The sequence below is a fragment of the Rattus norvegicus genome, chromosome 15 (genome assembly GCF_036323735.1).
Source record: "Rattus norvegicus strain BN/NHsdMcwi chromosome 15, GRCr8, whole genome shotgun sequence".
Lineage (NCBI taxonomy): Eukaryota > Metazoa > Chordata > Mammalia > Rodentia > Muridae > Rattus > Rattus norvegicus.
Window position 1 is genome coordinate 20,876,164 of NC_086033.1, and position 19,591 is coordinate 20,895,754.

Consider the following 19,591-nt stretch of genomic DNA (forward strand, 5'->3'; position numbering starts at 1 on the left):
ACATGTCTAGGGAGCTCAAGGGTGCATCCCATATGCCTGTCTGTGTCCTTCACTTTGGTTCCAAAGAGAAAAACTGCCGTGGAAACAGGTGAAGTCTCTCTTGGAATTTTCTCCATCTGGTGACTGGGTGAGACAACCTGGGACGCTCTGTCTGGGGGTGCTTCCTGCCCTGGAACGGACTCACCTTCCTTAGGTGATGCTCTTCCCCAGACTCTATCAGAATCAGCCACACAGACAAGACAGACAAGGAATTGAACGGCTGCCACCAAAACAAAGGGACCAAGAGCCCACTCTTCCCTTTTGTTACAGAGCTGGTCACTCATTCCTTTTTCAAAGATTATAGTTCTGTCAGAATTCAAACCCTTTAAAAAGAAAATCAGTAAAACAGTATGTGCTAATTTATCACCCGAAACCTCCCACAGGAGGCACAGGGAGTAGGAATGGGTGATCATTTTTACATGCGGGTTATTTTCTTTGTTCCTGCTTTGTTTTGCTTGGCCTTTCCTATATAACCCATGCTGGCTTAAACTCAATCTTTCTTCTTCGGTTTCCCACATGTAGGATGTAGAGACAGCACAGCACTCCCCAAGAAATTAGTATTATCTAAATCATGGGGCCGCGACTACCAGATGCACACATGAAGTGACAGGTTGAACACAAGAAGCCACCCATGAAACTCGAACTGAAAATGCATACAAGCCCCATTTATTCTCTGGTGCCTGCAGTCTCCTACCTGCTTACTCCTTAGACAACAGCTGTGGGCCCTTAGAGGAAGACTGCCGCTCCTTCCATACTCAGCTATTAAAGCATTGCCTTTCAAAGTTCACATCCACCAACCTTCTATGTCCTAAGCACCTGAGAGATTTCAAGCACCTCATTATGATCCCAGGCCATAGTTTGAAAATCTAACATTAATACCAATTGACAGCTCTGTGACAAACTCACATCCAAGACAAGAGAACCTTTTATTCTAAATGTCCGATAAAAACATCGACTCCATACATTTTTAAGTAATGTTTTAATGACATTTTAAATACCATTTTAAAAGTCCACATAACTGACTACAGTGGTCCAAAAGTATCTAATTTATAAATAACTGATATGAACACCATCCTATACCTCTACTTATTCTCAGATTTTATAACTTCATTCTTCCTAGCTGTATTTTTTTTACATTTGGGGGAAAAGGTAATTTATCAAAATTCTGGATGGTCTACTGATAAAGGTGGAAGAGAAACTGTGGCTCCTTCTCATTCAAAACATTCTGCATAACAAATGCAAATGATCTGAGAAAAAAGTAACACCACGGCTTATACACGTTTGAAGCAAATATAAACATCAAATGCAAGCTTTCGGCCACAGACAAATGCTTTGGAAAACAAGCTAAGCATTATGTACAATCATTTCTTGTCCTCAGTTGTGAGGTTAAGTAGAACATCTTGACCAAAAACAAGGGACAAGTTGGCTGAAATTAATGTAATTTAGCATGCGCATCGATCAACTATGCACACTACAGAGTAGAAAGGCAACCAAACCCCAGCTGTAAACCCTTCTGTCTACAACAGTGACCTACTTGCAGGATACACTGATACAGTAGTGGCACAAAGGGTAGGAGTGACCAGCCTCCATCTGATTGATTTAGGCCCACTCTAAGAGATGGAACCCATGTCTGACAATGGTCATATAGCCAAGAACTAAGACTAGATAGGCCATGAACTGAGAAGAAAACCAAATACTATTCTTTTGCCAAAAGGTTAGGAAGAGAAGGTGAGATTGGAGACGAGATGTGAGATTGGAAGAGAATGTGAAAAGATTGTAAGCGCCAATGGGGAAGGAGGACACCACAAAAACAAGGTGCTCTCAACAGAACAGGGCTGACACACTTAAGAACTTACAGAGATAGTGGTAGGATGTGCAGGGTCTGCACAGGTTCAAGTCAAATGGGGTCTCACTACTGAGAGGGGGAAGGGTCACAAGCTACCATTCCTAACTAAGAAGCTATCTCCAACTGAGAACTGCTTGCAAAAGAAATATTAGGTTTTTTTCTAATACAGTCTCTAAATGGGTATATAAACCACACTTAAGGGCAGGCCCCGTGCCTAGCACTGGATGGCCAACTCAAAATGAGCTCAAAGGTATTTGGGGAGATATTTTTGTACCATAAAGCTTTTTTTTTAAAACCTTACTAGTTGTTTTAGTCACTGTTCTATTGCTTTAAAGAGACACCATGACCAAAGCAACTCTTACAGAGTCAGGCATTTGTGATTGGGGCTTGCTTAGTCCCAGAGGCCTGGCCCATTACTATCACAGTGGGGAGCATGGCAGGCAGCATGCAGGCCGGAGTCTAGCTGAGAGCTACATCCTGATCCATAGGTAGAGAGAGACTGGCCTAGTGTGGCTTTTGAAACCTCGAAGTCCACCCTCAGTGAAACACTGCCTCCAACAATTGTACACCTCATAATCCTTCTAATCCTTTCTAATAGTGCCATTTCTTTGTGACTGAGCATTCAAATATATAAACCTATGGGGGCCTTCTTATTCAAACCACCACTCTGGTCTTTTACTTGTATAATATGGTTTCTGTTGCTACGGGTTTTCTCTCTCTCTCTGTCTCTCTCTCTCTGTCTCTGTGTGTGTGTGTGTGTGTGTGTGTGTGTGTGTGTGTGTACACGCATATGTATGTGCTTTTCATGCTTTTTCTTTGTCTTTTTTTTGTTTCTATCTGTTCTTATTTGTTTTTTATTTGTCCATCTGTTTTCTACAAAGAGAGAGGGAGAAGGTGTGGAGTTGGATGGGTGGAGAGTTGGGGAGGATGTGGAAGGAGATGAGGGGGGAGAAACTGTGATCAGAATAAATTATATTAAAAAATCTATTAAAATATTTTTGTAAATGGAAAAAGGTCAATAAATTTTTGGTTGTTTATATTCTGTCTAGCAAAATACTAGGTTAGAAGAACAATAAGAGGGGTTGGGGATTTAGCTCAGTGGTAGAGCGCTTGCCTAGGAAGCGCAAGGCCCTGGGTTCGGTCCCCAGCTCCGAAAAAAAGAACCAAAAAAAAAAAAAAAAGAAGAAGAACAATAAGATTTTATATATATTTCATATTTACACATACCTCTTATGAATATATTAAACACTAATAAAGTGCTAAAATGTGACTGTACATATTTTATACATAATATATACATATATATCTTGTCAATAATATACCAAACAATAAATAAAGGCATCTCTAAACAAAAAAATAGGATATAAACCAGTGGAAGAAAACTGTTCAACTATGGATAATGGGATCATAGACCATTTGTGTGTGTTAATAGCTTTATGTAAATACTCATGCATAGAATCAGAATTTGCTGCTCGATCTAGCAGTAGCTTACTGTTAGCATTAATAAACAATCCTACTTTATTAGTGAGTATAACCTAATTCATTTTTCAACTGTTTTTAAAATAAAATTTCCTTTAGGGTCAAAGAGCAAAACTGTGAAGACACAAAAGATCAGTGGTGTCCTGGGTGGGGCAGATGTTATAGTTCAACGAAAAAGCTCTGTGTGATACTCTAATGACTGATTCAATTCTTTATACATTTGTTCAGACCCACAGAACACACAACATGGAGAATGAATCCCTCTGTAACTGTGGACTTTCAGTGACGATGGTTTGTCAGGAGGGCTGGGATGTGTCTCAGCATTTGCCTACCCTACACGGGGCCCTGGGTCAGACCCCCAAAGCCACTGAAGAAAAGAAATACATTATTACATACTGACTCGCTGTAACAGACGATGCCTCACTGGTGCAGAATGTATGCATGTTTGGGAGCAGGGGATGAATGAGAGAGCTCTGCGCTTTCCGCATCTTTTTGCTATGAAACTGAAAGTGCTCTTTAAAGGAAGAAAGGTCATTTTAAAACGAGAACACCACTACTGGTGTACACTGACAATACTTTGACAAATGGAAAGACGTCTTATTCCAGGATGAGAGGATGCATTCTTAAGATGTCAACGGTCTCTCGGATAACAAGTTTAACACTAGCAGAATTTAGATAGGACTGGGGAAGGGGAGAAACTGTACAAACTAATTTTAAACGGCATATGAAAATAAAGTAAGCATGCAGTTTTGAAAAAAGGAACATACGAAGGCCTAAACCATTCAGACACATTACAAACTCAATAAATTAAAGCAGGGGTACTGGTTTACAGACAAACCGTTAGACATTGCTCAGAAATAGAGCTCAATACACATGAGTCTTGTGTAACCATGACAACTCAAATACTGAACAAAAATCTATTATTTTGGTTGTGTGGAGCCACCTGAATCATACGTTCCCCATACCACTGACCATGTCACATTCCAAAAGACTTTAGTCTTTAATATTTTATACTTAAGATTATATACTTATGTCTCTATAATATGTGATTTATAAATATATAACATACTTTTAAATATACTTACTTAAATATAAAATAGGAACAGTAATAAAAGAAACTCACCCACACAAACACAGTACACTGACCTCTGACAAAGGAGCACACTTCGATGGAGGATAATATTTTTCACAAAAGGTACTGAAAATTGGCTATCCATATGCAAAAACATGAAACACATGGTCTACACCGTATACAGTCCATATGTGGTGCTACTGTCCATAAGTCCAGGATAGGCTGACATAGAGGCAGCGGCAAGAGGATTAGTAGTTCAAGGTTATCCTTGGCTACAAAGTAAGTCTGAGGCCAGCCTGGACTGCATAATACCCTATCTCCAAAAGGAAATGAAAACTTGGTGATCCTTGCTAACTCATTTTAAAATACAATAAAAAATGTATAATCCATTAAAAATATTTGTTAGTATCAACTTCACTATTAAAACATATCTGGGCTCTGAGGGGAAAAAATTATTAAGGGTGGAAAAGCAGCAAACCGGTAACAAAACATGTATCTGATAGAACGCCTCAATCTAAACATCCAACCACCCAATTAGAAGTGGGCTGTGGGCTGGAGAGATGGTTCAGCGGTTAAGAGCACTGACTGCTCTTCCAGAAGTCCTGAGTTCAAATCCCAGCAACCACATGGTAGCTCACAACCATCTGTAATGGGATCCGATGCCCTCTTCTGGTGTGTCTGAAGACAGTGCCATCAAATCATGAAAACCTGTGATCATTTACACATTGCTTAAGTAAAAGAAACTAATATGGAAAAGCGGCACGCGGTGTGGTCCTATCACATGACCTTGTGCAATGGGCAAAATTGCAGGGACAGTTCAAGTATCAGGTGTAAACCTGGTACAATGGAAACTCTATGGAACCTGTGAGAGTAGACTCCCTTGCAACACTCCTATTAATGGGGATACGGAGCCTGAACCAGCCGTCTTCATAACCAGGCAAGGCCTCAAGTGGAAGGACTGGGACAGCAAACGAGCCACAAAACCTTCTACCTACAGCCTGTCCTGTCTGCAAAGTATTGCGGAACTTGAGCCTAACAGAGTTGTTATCGAAGAGACCAGAGAGACTTCACCCGGCAGCTGATGGAAGCAGATGAGGAGTCCCGCTGCCAACACCAGCAGAGTTCAGGGAATCCTACAGAGGGAGGAAGAACGATCGGAAGAACCAGAAGGGTCAGAGATACCACATGAACATGGCCCACAGAAATCAGCTGACAGGGAAACATGAAGGTTCACAGAGGTCAGGGAGCATGTAGAGGTCTGACCTAGGATGGATGGAGAGTGAGTATGTATGTATGTATGTATGTATGTATGTATGTATGTATGTATGTATACACATATATACACATACATACATACACACATATAGAGAGAGATAACAAAGAGAACAGGGGAGTAGAGTAGAGTAGTTTGGGGTGTTCTTGTGGGGTTCCTAACAGTAGAAGCAGAGCTGGGGGTGGGGGCAAGCTCTGACGCTCGTGGGACCCTGTTTCTTCTACTGCGTCACCTTGTCCAGCCTTGACGTGATGATATGTTCCTGGTCTTATTGTAGCTTGTTAAGTGCTTGGTTGATGTCCCTGGGAGACCTGCTCTTGCTGAGGTGGGGGACATCTGGGAGAGAGGGAAGGTAGAGGAGAGAGACTGAAGGGAGGGAATGGAGAGGAAACTGCAGTTGATATGAGAGAAGAATAAAGATTCTTTAAAAAGTATCAGCCGTGAAGGGGGACAGAGTTTTGGAGTAATGGCCCATACTCACGACACTGTGGTGGTGGGAGCCTGACGCACAACACAGAGAGCGCCTCTGCTTAGCTAGTACAGATCCACCAACTGTATCACTGTCAAAATATACACGTGCTGTTAGGAAAACCATTCGTGGGCAGGAAAGACAAGGAAACTGAACACCAGCTCAGTGCGACTTCCACTATTTGAAGCTCTTAAACCGCTGAGAACCGGCTCAGGACCTCAGGAGGGCTGGATTTCTTTGTGACAATGGCATAAGGGAGACCATTGTTCAACTTAAAGCCCAAAGTCAAAAGAGAAAAGATAAATTTGACCACACATTCTTCAGAAGACCGCAGTGGTGAGATTCTAAAGAAATTCTGCAATTCTGTTTCCTTTACATGAGAGAAGTGGCCTAGAAATCAAGTCTAAGACACAGTAGGAAAGCAGTCAGAGAGTCTTAAGCGGTATCTCCATACGATCGCTGTGCAGGTATAAAGTGTGTGGCACAGCTGATAGCTGAGCAGTGGGTTCGTAAACTGACGGAAAGTTGTAGCCACAAACACAGAGTGACAGATGAAAGTGGCATGTCCCTTCTCATGGCAGCTTGCAAGGCACAGCCATGATATTTGTTGTAGTCTCTCGATATTTAAATAGTATTGGAAAATGTTATGCAATACCGTGTTCTACGAGTCTTTTTGTTATGATCAAAGCAAGAATGAAGTAATAGCCTCTCTGATTTCCACGTCTTAACTTTATTTCCTCTCTTTTTTTTCCTTCAGTGCTTTTGCCCTAAATGTCCCTAAGATGAGCTATGTCCCCAATGCCTAGCTGTCCTCTTCTGGGGCTGCAGTTCCTGCAGTGACTGTGAAAGGAGTGCCACCATCTGTAAATGGCCCACTGCAGACAGCAATCAGATTGATGAGGTGGGCGGCAAGAAAAGGAAACGCTGCATTAAACTAGATTTGTAGTTTGCTGACTGTTAGTGGGTTAACTGTTGCTAAGCCTGCTATTTTCATAGTCTACACATTAAAAAGGAAAAACACACCTTTGCTCCTCTTCCCTATATCGTACAATGCCCACAGAGCAGTTTCTACATGCGCTAAAACTGGCCATGTTAGGCACTGGTTCATCAGGATAGTAAGTATGACCGAAGTCGTAACAGAATTAAATTAGGGCTGGATACTCAGTGGTAAAAAGTTACTTAAGCAAGTTCTGTCCTGGCTCCAATCTCTACCCACTGGTAAGGGGGTGAGAGAATGAGAAAAAAGTGTTATTTACCCGTTGTGGCATAAAGTAAATAAATGACCAACGCCACAATAGTCATGATTCTTTCTAACAATCAATATCCAGGTGCACACACAAGCAGTCTTCTCCCAAAGGGCCCCTCACTGGCTCCTCTACAGGCCAGCGAAGCAAGGGTGATGGGCAAGTGCTAGGAGTAACTCAAAATGTACAAAACAAAACAAAAGAAACGCCAGCTTTACCAAGGACCGTAGAAAGTGCCTTAACCAAAATCCAAGATTAGGAGGCCTCAAAATTGCAGATGTACATGAGTGACATTATATGGAACCAACAGGTTCTCTTTGGGGACATATAATATATGTGTATATATAAATATATATATGGATGTAGTAAAAATTAGTAAGAAGGGGGAGACTGTGAATATGAAGGAGATCATGGGATAGATATGAGAAGAAAAGGGAATGGAGAAATGTAATTAAATTCTAATCTCAAAAATAAACTGGAAAAAACCAGGCACACGGCACTGAATACAGCTGCATATATTAAGCACAGCTCGTCTAAAGCAAGCTAGCTTTTCAGCTGTGGATATGGGCTTGGGTACTGGAATGGGAGGGTCATAAAAACTTTGCCAATAATCAAAGTGTCTGAGAGCCAACAACAACAATTAATTCAAAACCAAACACACAGTAAGCCCAGGTGTCTCTGGGAGTGCTACTCATTTCACTACAGCCTTAGTTCAGAACCCGCACTCTGCCCTGAGACTGTCAGCACACCAGGCTACGAAGCCGTGCACGCCACATGAACCGCCGATAGCTCACTCAAGGCTCTGCTACAACCTGCAGTGTTGTTACTGAACACATGGAGCATTGCTCTTAGGGAAACATGTTTTGACTATGGAAAACAAAGACTTCCAATGTATTTCCACTGTCATTCCTTAGCACTTATCAAGTTAGCATATCTTTGGAAGAGACGGTATAAAAATGTTCGGTTAAAAGCAGACTGCTTGGGTTGCTAAGTTTCACTTTTTTAAAAAAGTATCACTAAGTGAATTTTAGCTTGTGATTATGAAAAAAATTCCTAGTGATTTCTGGGATGTCCCTAAACATCCTTCTGCCATTTTGTGCTCCATGTTTATGCAAAGCAGCTCTCAGCTCTGAAGATCACAAAATCAAACACTGATCACATCCCCTTCCCTGTCCCAGACCCCAGCTTCACGTGTTACACGCCAGACTATTCTGACTGCTTTTCTCAGCACCAGACATTTACTCTTACAGATTGATGTCATCTGACACTTTCTTCAAGAAGCCCACTTAGTAAATATCTATTCTTCCCATGTAAGTGCCGTATTTTCTAGCTTTTTGGGGGAAAAAAATGAGTAAAACAAAATAAAATATAAATACATAAATAAATAAGATTTCGGCGGCGCAGATCTTCCTGGTTGCTGCCGCCGCAGGGAGCTCGTGGGCAGCACCCCGCAAGCAAACTTGAGCCTCGGGACCACAGGTAAGACCAACTTTTCTGCTGCAAGTGACCTGCCTGGTGAACTCAGGACACAGGCCCACAGGAACAGCTGAAGACCTGTAGAGAGGAAAAACTACACGCCCGAAAGCAGAACACTCTGTCCCCATAACAGGCTGAAAGAAAACAGGAAAACAGGTCTACAGCACTCCTGACGCACAGGCTTATAGGACAGTCTAGCCACGGTCAGAAATAGCAGAACAAAGTAACACTAGAGATAATCTGATGGCGAGAGGCAAGAGCAGGAACCCAAGCAACAGAAACCAAGACTACATGGCATCATCGGAGCCCAATTCTCCCACCAAAGCAAACACGGAATATCCAAACACACCAGAAAAGCAAGATCTAGTTTCAAAATCACATTTGATCATGATGCTGGAGGACTTCGAGAAAGACGTGAAGAACTCCCTTAGAGAAACACAGGAAAACATTAATAAACAAGTAGAAGCCTACAGAGAGGAAACGAAAAAATGCCTGAAAGAATTCCAGGAAAACATAAATAAACAAGTAGAAGCCCATAGAGAGGAGTCACAAAAATCCCTGAAAGAATTCCAGGAAAACACAATCAAACAGTTGAAGGAATTAAAAATGGAAATAGAAGCAATCAAGAAAGAACACATGGAAACAACCCTGGATATAGAAAACCAAAAGAAGAGACAAGGAGCTGTAGATACGAGCTTCACCAACAGAATACAAGAGATGGAAGAGAGAAACTCAGGAGCAGAAGATTCCATAGAAATCATCGACTCAACTGTCAAAGATAATGTAAAGTGGAAAAAGCTACTGGTCCAAAACATACAGGAAATCCAGGACTCAATGAGAAGATCAAACCTAAGGATAATAGGTATAGAAGAGAGTGAAGACTCCCAGCTCAAAGGACCAGTATATATCTTCAACAAAATCATAGAAGAAAACTACCCTAACCTATAAAAAGAGATACCCATAGGCATACCAGAAGCCTACAGAACTCCAAATAGATTGGACCAGAAAAGAAACTCCTCCTGTCACATAGTAGTCAAAATTACCAAATGCACAAAATAAAGAAAGAATATTAAAAGCAGTAAGGGAAAAAGGTCAAGTAACATATAACGGCAGACCTATCAGAATCACACCAGACTTTTCGCCAGAAACTATGAAGGCCAGAAGATCCTGGACTGATGACATACAGACCCTAAGAGAACACAAATGCCAGCCCAGGTTACTGTATCCTGCAAAACTCTCAATTAACATAGATGGAGAAACCAAGATATTCCATGACAAAACCAAATTTACACAATATCTTTCTACAAATCCAGCACTACAAAGGATAATAAATGGTAAAGCCCAACATAAGGAGGCAAGCTATACCCTAGAAGAAGCAAGAAACTAATCGTCTTGGCAACAAAACAAAGAGAAGAAAAGCACACAAACATAACCTCACATCCAAATATGAATATAACAGGAAGCAATAATCACTATTCCTTAATATCTCTCAACATCAATGGCCTCAACTCCCCAATAAAAAGACATACATTAACAAACTGGATACGCAACGAGGACCCTGCATTCTGCTGCCTACAGGAAACACACCTCAGAGACAAAGACAGACACTACCTCAGAGTGAAAGGCTGGAAAAAAACTTTCCAAGCAAATGGTCGGAAGAAGCAAGCTGGAGTAGCCATTCTAATATCAAATAAAATCAATTTTCAACTAAAAGTCATCAAAAAAGATAAGGAAGGACACTTCATATTCATCAAAGGAAAAATCCACCAAGATGAACTCTCAATCCTAAATATCTATGCTCCAAATACAAGGGCACCTACATACGTAAAAGAAACCTTACTAAAGCTCAAAACACATATTGCACCTCACACAATAATAGTAGGAGATTTCAACACCCCACTCTCATCAATGGACAGATCATGGAAACAGAAATTAAACAGAGACGTAGACAGACTAAGAGAAGTCATGAGCCAAATGGACTTAACGGATATTTATAGAACATTCTATCCTAAAGCAAAAGGATAAACCTTCTTCTCAGCTCCTCATGGTACTTTCTCCAAAATTGACCATATAATTGGTCAAAAAACGGGCCTCAACAGGTACAGAAAGATAGAAATAATCCCATGCGTGCTATCGGACCACCATGGCCTAAAACTGGTCTTCAATAACAATAAGGGAAGAATGCCCACATATACATGGAAATTGAACAATGCTCTACTCAATGATAACCTGGTCAAGGAAGAAATAAAGAAAGAAATTAAAAACTTTTTAGAATTTAATGAAAATGAAGGTACAACATACCCAAACTTATGGGACACAATGAAAGCTGTGCTAAGAGGAAAACTCACAGCGCTGAGTGCCTGCAGAAAGAAACAGGAAAGAGCATATGTCAGCAGCTTGACAGCACACCTAAAAGCTCTAGAACAAAAAGAAGCAAATACACCCAGGAGGAGTAGAAGGCAGGAAATAATCAAACTCAGAGCTGAAATCAACCAAGTAGACACAAAAAGGACCATAGAAAGAATCAACAGAACCAAAAGTTGGTTCTTTGAGAAAATCAACAAGATAGATAAACCCTTAGCAAGACTAACGAGAGGACATAGAGAGTGTGTCCAAATTAACAAAATCAGAAATAAAAAGGGAGACATAACTACAGATTCAGAGGAAATTCAAAAAATCATCAGATCTTACTATAAAAGCCTATATTCAACAAAACTTGAAAATCTGCAGGAAATGAACAATTTCCTACACAGATACCAGGTACCGAAGTTAAATCAGGAACAGATAAACCAGTTAAACAACCCCATAACTCCTAAGGAAATAGAAGCAGTCATTAAAGGTCTCCCAACCAAAAAGAGCCCAGATCCAGACGGCTTTAGTGCAGAATTCTATCAGACCTTCATAGAAGACCTCATACCAATATTATCCAAAGTATTTCACAAAATTGAAACAGATGAATCACTACCGAATACCTTCTATGAAGCCACAATTACTCTTATACCTAAACCACACAAAGACCCAACAAAGAAAGAGAACTTCAGACCAATTTCCCTTATGAATATCGACGCAAAAATACTCAATAAAATTCTGGCAAACCGAATCCAAGAGCACATCAAAACAATCATCCACCATGATCAAGTAGGCTTCATCCCAGGCATGCAGGGATGGTTTAATATACGGAAAACCATCAACGTGATCCATTATATAAACAAACTGAAAGAACAAAACCACATGATCATTTCATTAGATGCTGAGAAAGCATTTGACAAAATTCAACACCCCTTCATGATAAAAGTCCTGGAAAGAATAGGAATTCAAGGCCCATACCTAAACATAGTAAAAGCCATATACAGCAAACCAGTTGCTAACATTAAACTAAATGGAGAGAAACTTGAAGCAATCCCACTAAAATCAGGGACTAGACAAGGCTGCCCACTCTCTCCCTACTTATTCAATATAGTTCTTGAAGTTCTAGCCAGAGCAATCAGACAACAAAAGGAGGTCAAGGGGATACAGATCGGAAAAGAAGAAGTCAAAATACCACTATTTGCAGATGATATGATAGTATATTTAAGTGATCCCAAAAGTTCCACCAGAGAACTACTAACGCTGATAAACAACTTCAGCAAAGTGGCTGGGTATAAAATTAACTCAAATAAATCAGCAGACTTCCTCTACACAAAAGAGAAACAAGCTGAGAAAGAAATTAGGGAAACGACACCCTTCATAATAGACCCAAATAATTTAAAGTACCTTGGTGTGACTTTAACCAAGCAAGTAAAAGATTTGTACAATAAGAACTTCAAGACACTGAAGAAAGAAATTGAAGAAGACTTCAGAAGATGGAAAGATCTCCCATGCTCATGGATTGGCAGGATTAATATAGTAAAAATGGCCATTTTACCAGAAGCGATCTACAGATTCAATGCAATCCCCATCAAAATACCAATCCAATTCTTCAAAGAGTTAGACAGAACAATTTGCAAATTCATCTGGAATAACAAAAAACCCAGGATAGCTAAAACTATCCTCAACAATAAAAGGACTTCAGGGGAAATCACTATCCCTGAACTCAAGCAGTATTACAGAGCAATAGTGATAAAAACTGCATGGTATTGGTACAGAGACAGACAGATAGACCAATCGAACAGAATTGAAGACCCAGAAATGAACCCACACACCTATGGTCACTTGATTTTTGACAAAGGAGCCAAAACCATCAAATGGAAAAAAGATAGCATTTTCAGCAAATGGTGCTGGTTCAACTGGAGGTCAACATGTAGAAGAATGCAGATCGATCCATGCTTATCACCCTCTACAAAGCTTAAGTCCAAGTGGATCAAGGACCTACACATCAAACCAGACACACTCAAACTAATAGAAGAAAAACTAGGGAAGCATCTGGAACACATGGGCACTGGAAAAAATTTCCTGAGCAAAACACCAATGCCTTATGCTCTAAGATCAAGAATCAACAAATGGGATCTCATAAAACTACAAAGCTTCCGTAAGGCAAAGGACACTGTGGTTAGGACAAAACGGCAACCAACAGATTGGGAAAAGATCTTTACCAATCCTACAACAGATAGAGGCCTTATATCCAAAATATACAAAGAACTCAAGAAGTTAGACTGCAGGGAGACAAATAACCCTATTAAAAAATGGGGTTCAGAGCTAAACAAACAATTCACAGCTGAGGAATACCGAATGGCTGAGAAACACCTAAAGAAATGTTCATCATCTTTAGTCATAAGGGAAATGCAAATCAAAACAACCCTGAGATTTCACCTCACACCAGTCAGAATGGCTAAGATCAAAAACTCAGGTGACAGCAGATGCTGGCGAGGATGCGGAGAAAGAGGAACACTTCTCCATTGTTGGTGGGGTTGCAGACTGGTACAACCATTCTGGAAATCAGTCTGGAGGTTCCTCAGAAAATTGGACATTGAACTGCCTGAGGATCCAGCTATACCTCTCTTGGGCATATACCCAAAAGATGCCTCAACATATAAAAAAGACACGTGCTCCACTATGTTCATCGCAGCCTTATTTATAATAGCCAGAAGCTGGAAAGAACCCAGATGCCCTTCAACAGAGGAATGGATACAGAAAATGTGGTACATCTACACAATGGAATATTACTCAGCTATCAAAAACAATGACTTTATGAAATTCGTAGGCAAATGGTTGGAACTGGAAAATATCATCCTGAGTGAGCTAACCCAATCACAGAAAGACATACATGGTATGCACTCATTGATAAGTGGCTATTAGCCCAAATGCTTGAATTACCCTAGATGCCTAGAACAAATGAAACTCAAGATGGATGATCAAAATGTGAATGCTTCACTCCTTCTTTAAAAGGGGAACAAGAATACCCTTGGCAGGGAATACAGAGGCAAAGATTAAAACAGAGACTGAAGGAACACCCATTCAGAGCCTGCCCCACATGTGGCCCATACATATACACCCACCCAATTAGACTGATGGATGAAGCAAAGAAGTGCAGACCGACAGGAGCCGGATGTAGATCGCTCCTGAAAGACACAGCCAGAATACAGCAAATACAGAGGCGAATGCCAGCAGCAAACCACTGAACTGAGAATAGGACCCCCGTTGAAGGAATCAGAGAAAGAACTGGAAGAGCTTGAAGGGGCTCGAGACCCCATATGTACAACAATGCCAAGCAACCAGAGCTTCCAGGGACTAAGCCACTACCTAAAGACTATACATGGACTGACCCTGGACTCTGACCTCATAGGTAGCAATGAATATCCTAGTAAGAGCACCAGTGGAAGGGGAAGCCCTGGGTCCTGCTAAGAGTGAACCCCCAGTGAACTAGATTGTTGGGGGGAGGGCGGCAAGGGGGGGAGGGTGGGGACGGGAACACCCATAAGGAAGGGGAGGGGGGAGGGGGATGTTTGCCCAGAAACTGGGAAAGGGAATAACACTCGAAATGTATATAAGAAATACTCAAGTTAATAAAAAAAAAAAATAATAAGATTTCTACTGAGATATGAACTGCAGGAACAGAGCCCAGGTAAACTTGAACCCAAGGCCTGGAGGTTCCATGCAGAGAACTAAGAGTCATCCTCAATAAAGATGCCCATCAGATTTTCTGCACTAATCAAGCAGGCACACAACTGTAAACTCTGGAAAAATCTGCCGAGTGTGAGAAGGAAACAAAGTACTTGGAAATCCCATGGGAAATAGCAAAGCTGAGTACCTAACTGCAATTACCTACCACCCGGGTGTGAGTGTCCCTGACACACACACACACAGCCACCCACCACCTGGGTGTGAGTGTCCCTGACACACATACACACAATGCCACCCACCACCCGGTGTGAGTTTCCCTCACACACACACACACACACACACACACACACACACACACACACACACAATGCCACCCACCACCCGGTGTGAGTGTCCCTGACACACACACACACACACACAATGCCACCCACCACCCAGGTGTGAGTGTCCCTGACACACACACACACACACACACACACACAAGGCCACCCACCACCTGGGTGTGAGTGTCCCTGACACACACACACAATGCCACCCACCCCCGAAGTGACAGTATTCAGAGGTGGGACTTGGAGGGAAGATTAGATTGGGAAAGTAGACCCATCGTGGATGAGATTGACAGCTTTGTAACAAAGCCTCAGACCTAAGCGCAGCTGACTCCATGGTGACAGTACCATTCGGGCTGTAAACTCGGCATTTAACCGATACCACCAGCCAAAATGACAACAAAGACCTAATCCATCAGTCCATAGCTCTGGGAAAGTCTGTATAAATGCCCTAACCTTGCTTTTGGACTTCTGCAGTTCTGCTTCTGGCTCAGTGCTCTTGTTAACTGAAGTACGTCAACCCAGAACGTGACTTGGATTTCTGTTTGCTTGTTCTGTGCTTAAAAGCTCACCCTGAGAAAGGCGGAATGCTATACTGGGATCCTGACTCTCCGGAACAGTCTCTGGCCAGCTAATACAGACCTTCTACTGGCTTAAACTCATGTCCAAGCAGTCTTCTCTAGTGGATACTCCACGAAAGCCTCATAAAAGAAAGCTCAGATATGCAGGTTCCTTCTGCTATAAGAGGATTTGAGGCGAACACATCCTTCTATGAAGGGCAAATCCCCATCTGACAGCAAATCCGACACTGGACTTTCAGCCTCCAAAACAGTGAAAAACAAATTCTGTTCTCTATGCCACCTCATCTGTGGATTTCATTGTAGCAGCCTAAGCAGACTAAGGCATCCAGGAAACACTTGTGGCAGTAGTAAACCAAAAAGCGACTTATGATCCTTGTTCGGGTCCGGTGAGGAAAACCACTTTCATTCAGAGTGCATGTTCCTGTGTTCCTTGCCACTGAAGACAGTTTAGATCCTTGACATGAGATGATGAACCAGTGTCCTGTATGAAACTTATGTGTATAAATATATTGTTGGAACTCTAAAATACCTCCCAGGGCTATTGTTCTCAAAAGTGAAGGCACCAATAAACAGGCAAATGAGCGCCCTGTACTTACAAGAGGACATGGGCAATGATGGCGTTCACGTCAAACAAGATGTCCGTGGGGAACTCTCTGAGGAGTATGCTGCCTCTGGAAAGAGTTTCAAGAACATGTTATACAAGTATCTACTTACGCTCCAAGTTGCTTGGCAATCTAATACGCTGAGTTCTTTGATGATAAAGCCTGTTTCTTATCTGTGTACCCATACACCTACCAGAACGCTGATACATGATATAGTCAAATATATACTGTATATGCACTCAAGTATGTCCATTCTAAAAAATTTTAGAACCTATACTTAGCAAAAAAGTACTGGAAGCATCCCAAAAGAGACCTCCCAATTACACCTTCCTGTCACAGAGATTTCTAAACTGCCTTGGGAAAGAAACAAACAGGTGAAAAACTGAGCACTTCCTAGGGCACATCTCCAGGGACTGAGAGTGTATGAAACTCCTCTGAGGAGACTCAAGGGTAGAGGAATCGATACCAAGACACCAGCAGATCCTCAAGTAGAAAAGGATTCCCAAATATGGAGCTCGTCGAGCCACTCAGAACGCTGTCTGCTCTGCACTTCTTACTAGACACTCTGAGTAGAAATTCACATAAGGGTCTCAGGAAGTACTCAAGTCCCCGGCTTTTGTAAAGAAGGAAATTAAAGTGCCAAGTCTACTCCTTGGAATCTGTACTAGATTTCCCAAGATCCCACTAAAGGCCCCATCATTCTGACCCAGGGGTATGTTACATATTTTTAAGTAGTCTAAAACGATCACCTTGCAGTAGTAATAACTCCAAAGAGAATTTACCTGAATAAATACGCTTTCATCAAACTCTCTTCTTCCCCACAGTACCTTGACGCTTCTTCTTTGACACAAGTAACCTTTAAAAGAGTACATTTAAGGTTCGAGGTACGCATCACAGGGTTAAACAAGGGGAATGAAACATTACTGTCTGTCTCCCGGTTAAATTCTCTCTCATTTTTTCTGACTTACGCTGCCACTGCTCACTCACACACCTGAGGAAACCACAGAAAGAAAGCATTCTCTGCAACACATGACATTTAATTTTTTGCAAGTTTATGTTTAACTAAATTTTACTTAAGGATCAGGTGGTAAGGAAGTAAAACAGGAAGGAAGTGCTTAAGGCGAGATAAACCACCATGAAAGAGAAGCAGAAGCAGAGGCTGAGAGTGGAGCACGGAGTGAGTACTTAGCAGAAAGGGTGAACTGGGTAAGAGTAAGCTGGGCCCCTGACAGCAAGTCAGTGGCTGAGCAGTGTGGCTGTTCACACAGTATGGCAGCCCACATAGAGTGGCAGCTCTGCTGGTCCAGCCCAAATCCATCAACCCCTTTAACTGTAATTAACAGAACCTTGCTTTGAAAACAGAAGTGTCCCGCTAGAAAATGTTTGTAGCCTCTACAGCAGGTCAGGATGGCCACAGGGTACTCTTAGCAGTGGCAGAGGTTACTGTGTGGGAATTCACTGACAGTTCTCAGAAGGAGACAGCTTCTCTCTCGGTAAGAACGCTAGAGCAGCAGCAGCGGTCACAAGCACAGGCACCTTACACCGCTTGTGAAAACAAGTGTGCACTGTTAGAGCAGCCGCCCCCCAGACCCAGACCCTGTGCGACCCAGACTCATGTGGAATATGTCTGAGAAAAGTCATGAGAAAAGACAGAGGGTGACGGGGCACACAATCGGGGGACAGTAATGTAAATACAGGCCGAGGACTCGGACCTGGGGAAAAGCCATAAAGACTTAGAGGCTGATCAGGGAGGAAGAGTGTGTACACACATCACCACACAGGAGAAAGCCGTAAAGAAAGCACATGCATTCTCAGCGAGGGAGATGAATGTGAATGGCCACCAACACAACCAACCAAACCAAAGGCTGGAGAGGCAGTCACTTTGTTCTGAATTTGATTAAGGGTTTTGTTTGCTTTGACAGAGTGGAGTTTTATTTAGTTTAATTTATTTATACAGAATTTGAGGAAACAGAATGAAAGCTGCAGAACATTTGTTTAAAAAAATATAAAAGGGGAACTGACAGGAAAGACATAAGGAACAGAAAATTAGAATTAACTCGGCTAGAATCAAGAGAACTTTAGTGAATATAGGTTTTTAATTTTAAAGTGCAAACTACAGGAATGCTAGATGTTTTGACAAGAAATCCATGCACTCATTCATTATAGTCCAAAGATATGGCATCATGCTAATCACTGGGGATACAGTTAAGTCCCAAATAAACTTTATCTTGCATTTACATTTCAAAAGTATAAAAATCAAATAATTAATGCATAAGGCTAAGTAGTGTACATTATAAGCGGTAAAGGGACAGAATACAGCAGAGCTTTTGAGGCAGATGACAAGAAAGTCTTCTCTAAGAAGGTGACCTTGGCACTAAGAACTGAAGGGAGACATACGAGTATTTAAATGTGTGCAAAGGTCTTGTGGTGATGGCCGCTGTGGCGGACTCCAGGGATAGATGAATAAACTGTATGCTTTAGGAGCACAAACAAGGTAGAGGACAGAGCGTGAATCAAAGACAAGGCTGTCTCTGTGACTCTCGGGGTTCTGATTTACTCTGACAGCAATGGGAAGCCTGTCATCACATGGTGAAAGGGTTTGTAGTGGGGTAAGAGCAAGAGAACAAGCCTTTCTAGGACAGCACTGTGTTTCCCTCGGTGACAGGGTGACCAGAAGAGTAAGAGTGGAACGAGAGTAGCTTAACTTGAAAAGCTTTAAAAATAGAACCCAGGGGTCCACGGCCACATTATGAGAGAAAGAAAAGTCAGAGATGACTTTGTTTTCTTTTGTTTTCAAACCAACTTTGATACAGTCATGAGACTTTATTTTGGTTATCATTTGTATTTCTTTTTCCTTCATTTGCCTTAAAATATGTAAAGGCTTTATTTTATACACATGTTCAAATAGCATAAAGTTGGACTAGGTTGCTTCCTAACTGGAATACTTAGTCAATTTTTATTTTATTGCCACCCATCCGGGAGGAGCAGCCAATGGTGGCCAAGGGAGAGGCAGTCCTTTTCTTCAGTGGTGTGCCCACCAGTAAGATGCTTCTCTAAATAAGTCCTGACTCAGCACCATGCAGGCAACCGAATTAATAAGCTCAGTGGTCTCCCATGCTCATAAAACACTGGCGTTTTGGTATTT

At 41.7% G+C, this 19,591-nt stretch overlaps 2 protein-coding genes across 7 annotated transcripts in view; one reads left to right on the plus strand and one right to left on the minus strand.

Moving 5' to 3' along the window:
* The window catches only part of Rps10l6 (ribosomal protein S10-like 6), a 489,065-nt gene that overhangs the window by 88,136 nt on the left and 381,338 nt on the right, over positions 1-19,591 (plus strand). The window lies entirely within an intron of this gene.
* The window catches only part of Txndc16 (thioredoxin domain containing 16), a 74,121-nt gene that overhangs the window by 44,623 nt on the left and 9,907 nt on the right, over positions 1-19,591 (minus strand). For 5 of the 6 annotated variants that reach the window (XM_063274391.1, XM_039093784.2, XM_039093785.2 and 2 more), the window contains exons 5-6: positions 17,229-17,302; positions 16,441-16,515 (exon numbers count right to left, since the gene is read on the minus strand). In XM_063274391.1, coding sequence (XP_063130461.1) covers positions 16,441-16,515; positions 17,229-17,302 — 149 coding nt within the window. Of the gene's footprint in view, positions 1-16,440; positions 16,516-17,228; positions 17,303-19,591 lie in introns of those variants that run through there. The other variant, XM_039093786.2, reaches the window with a different exon arrangement.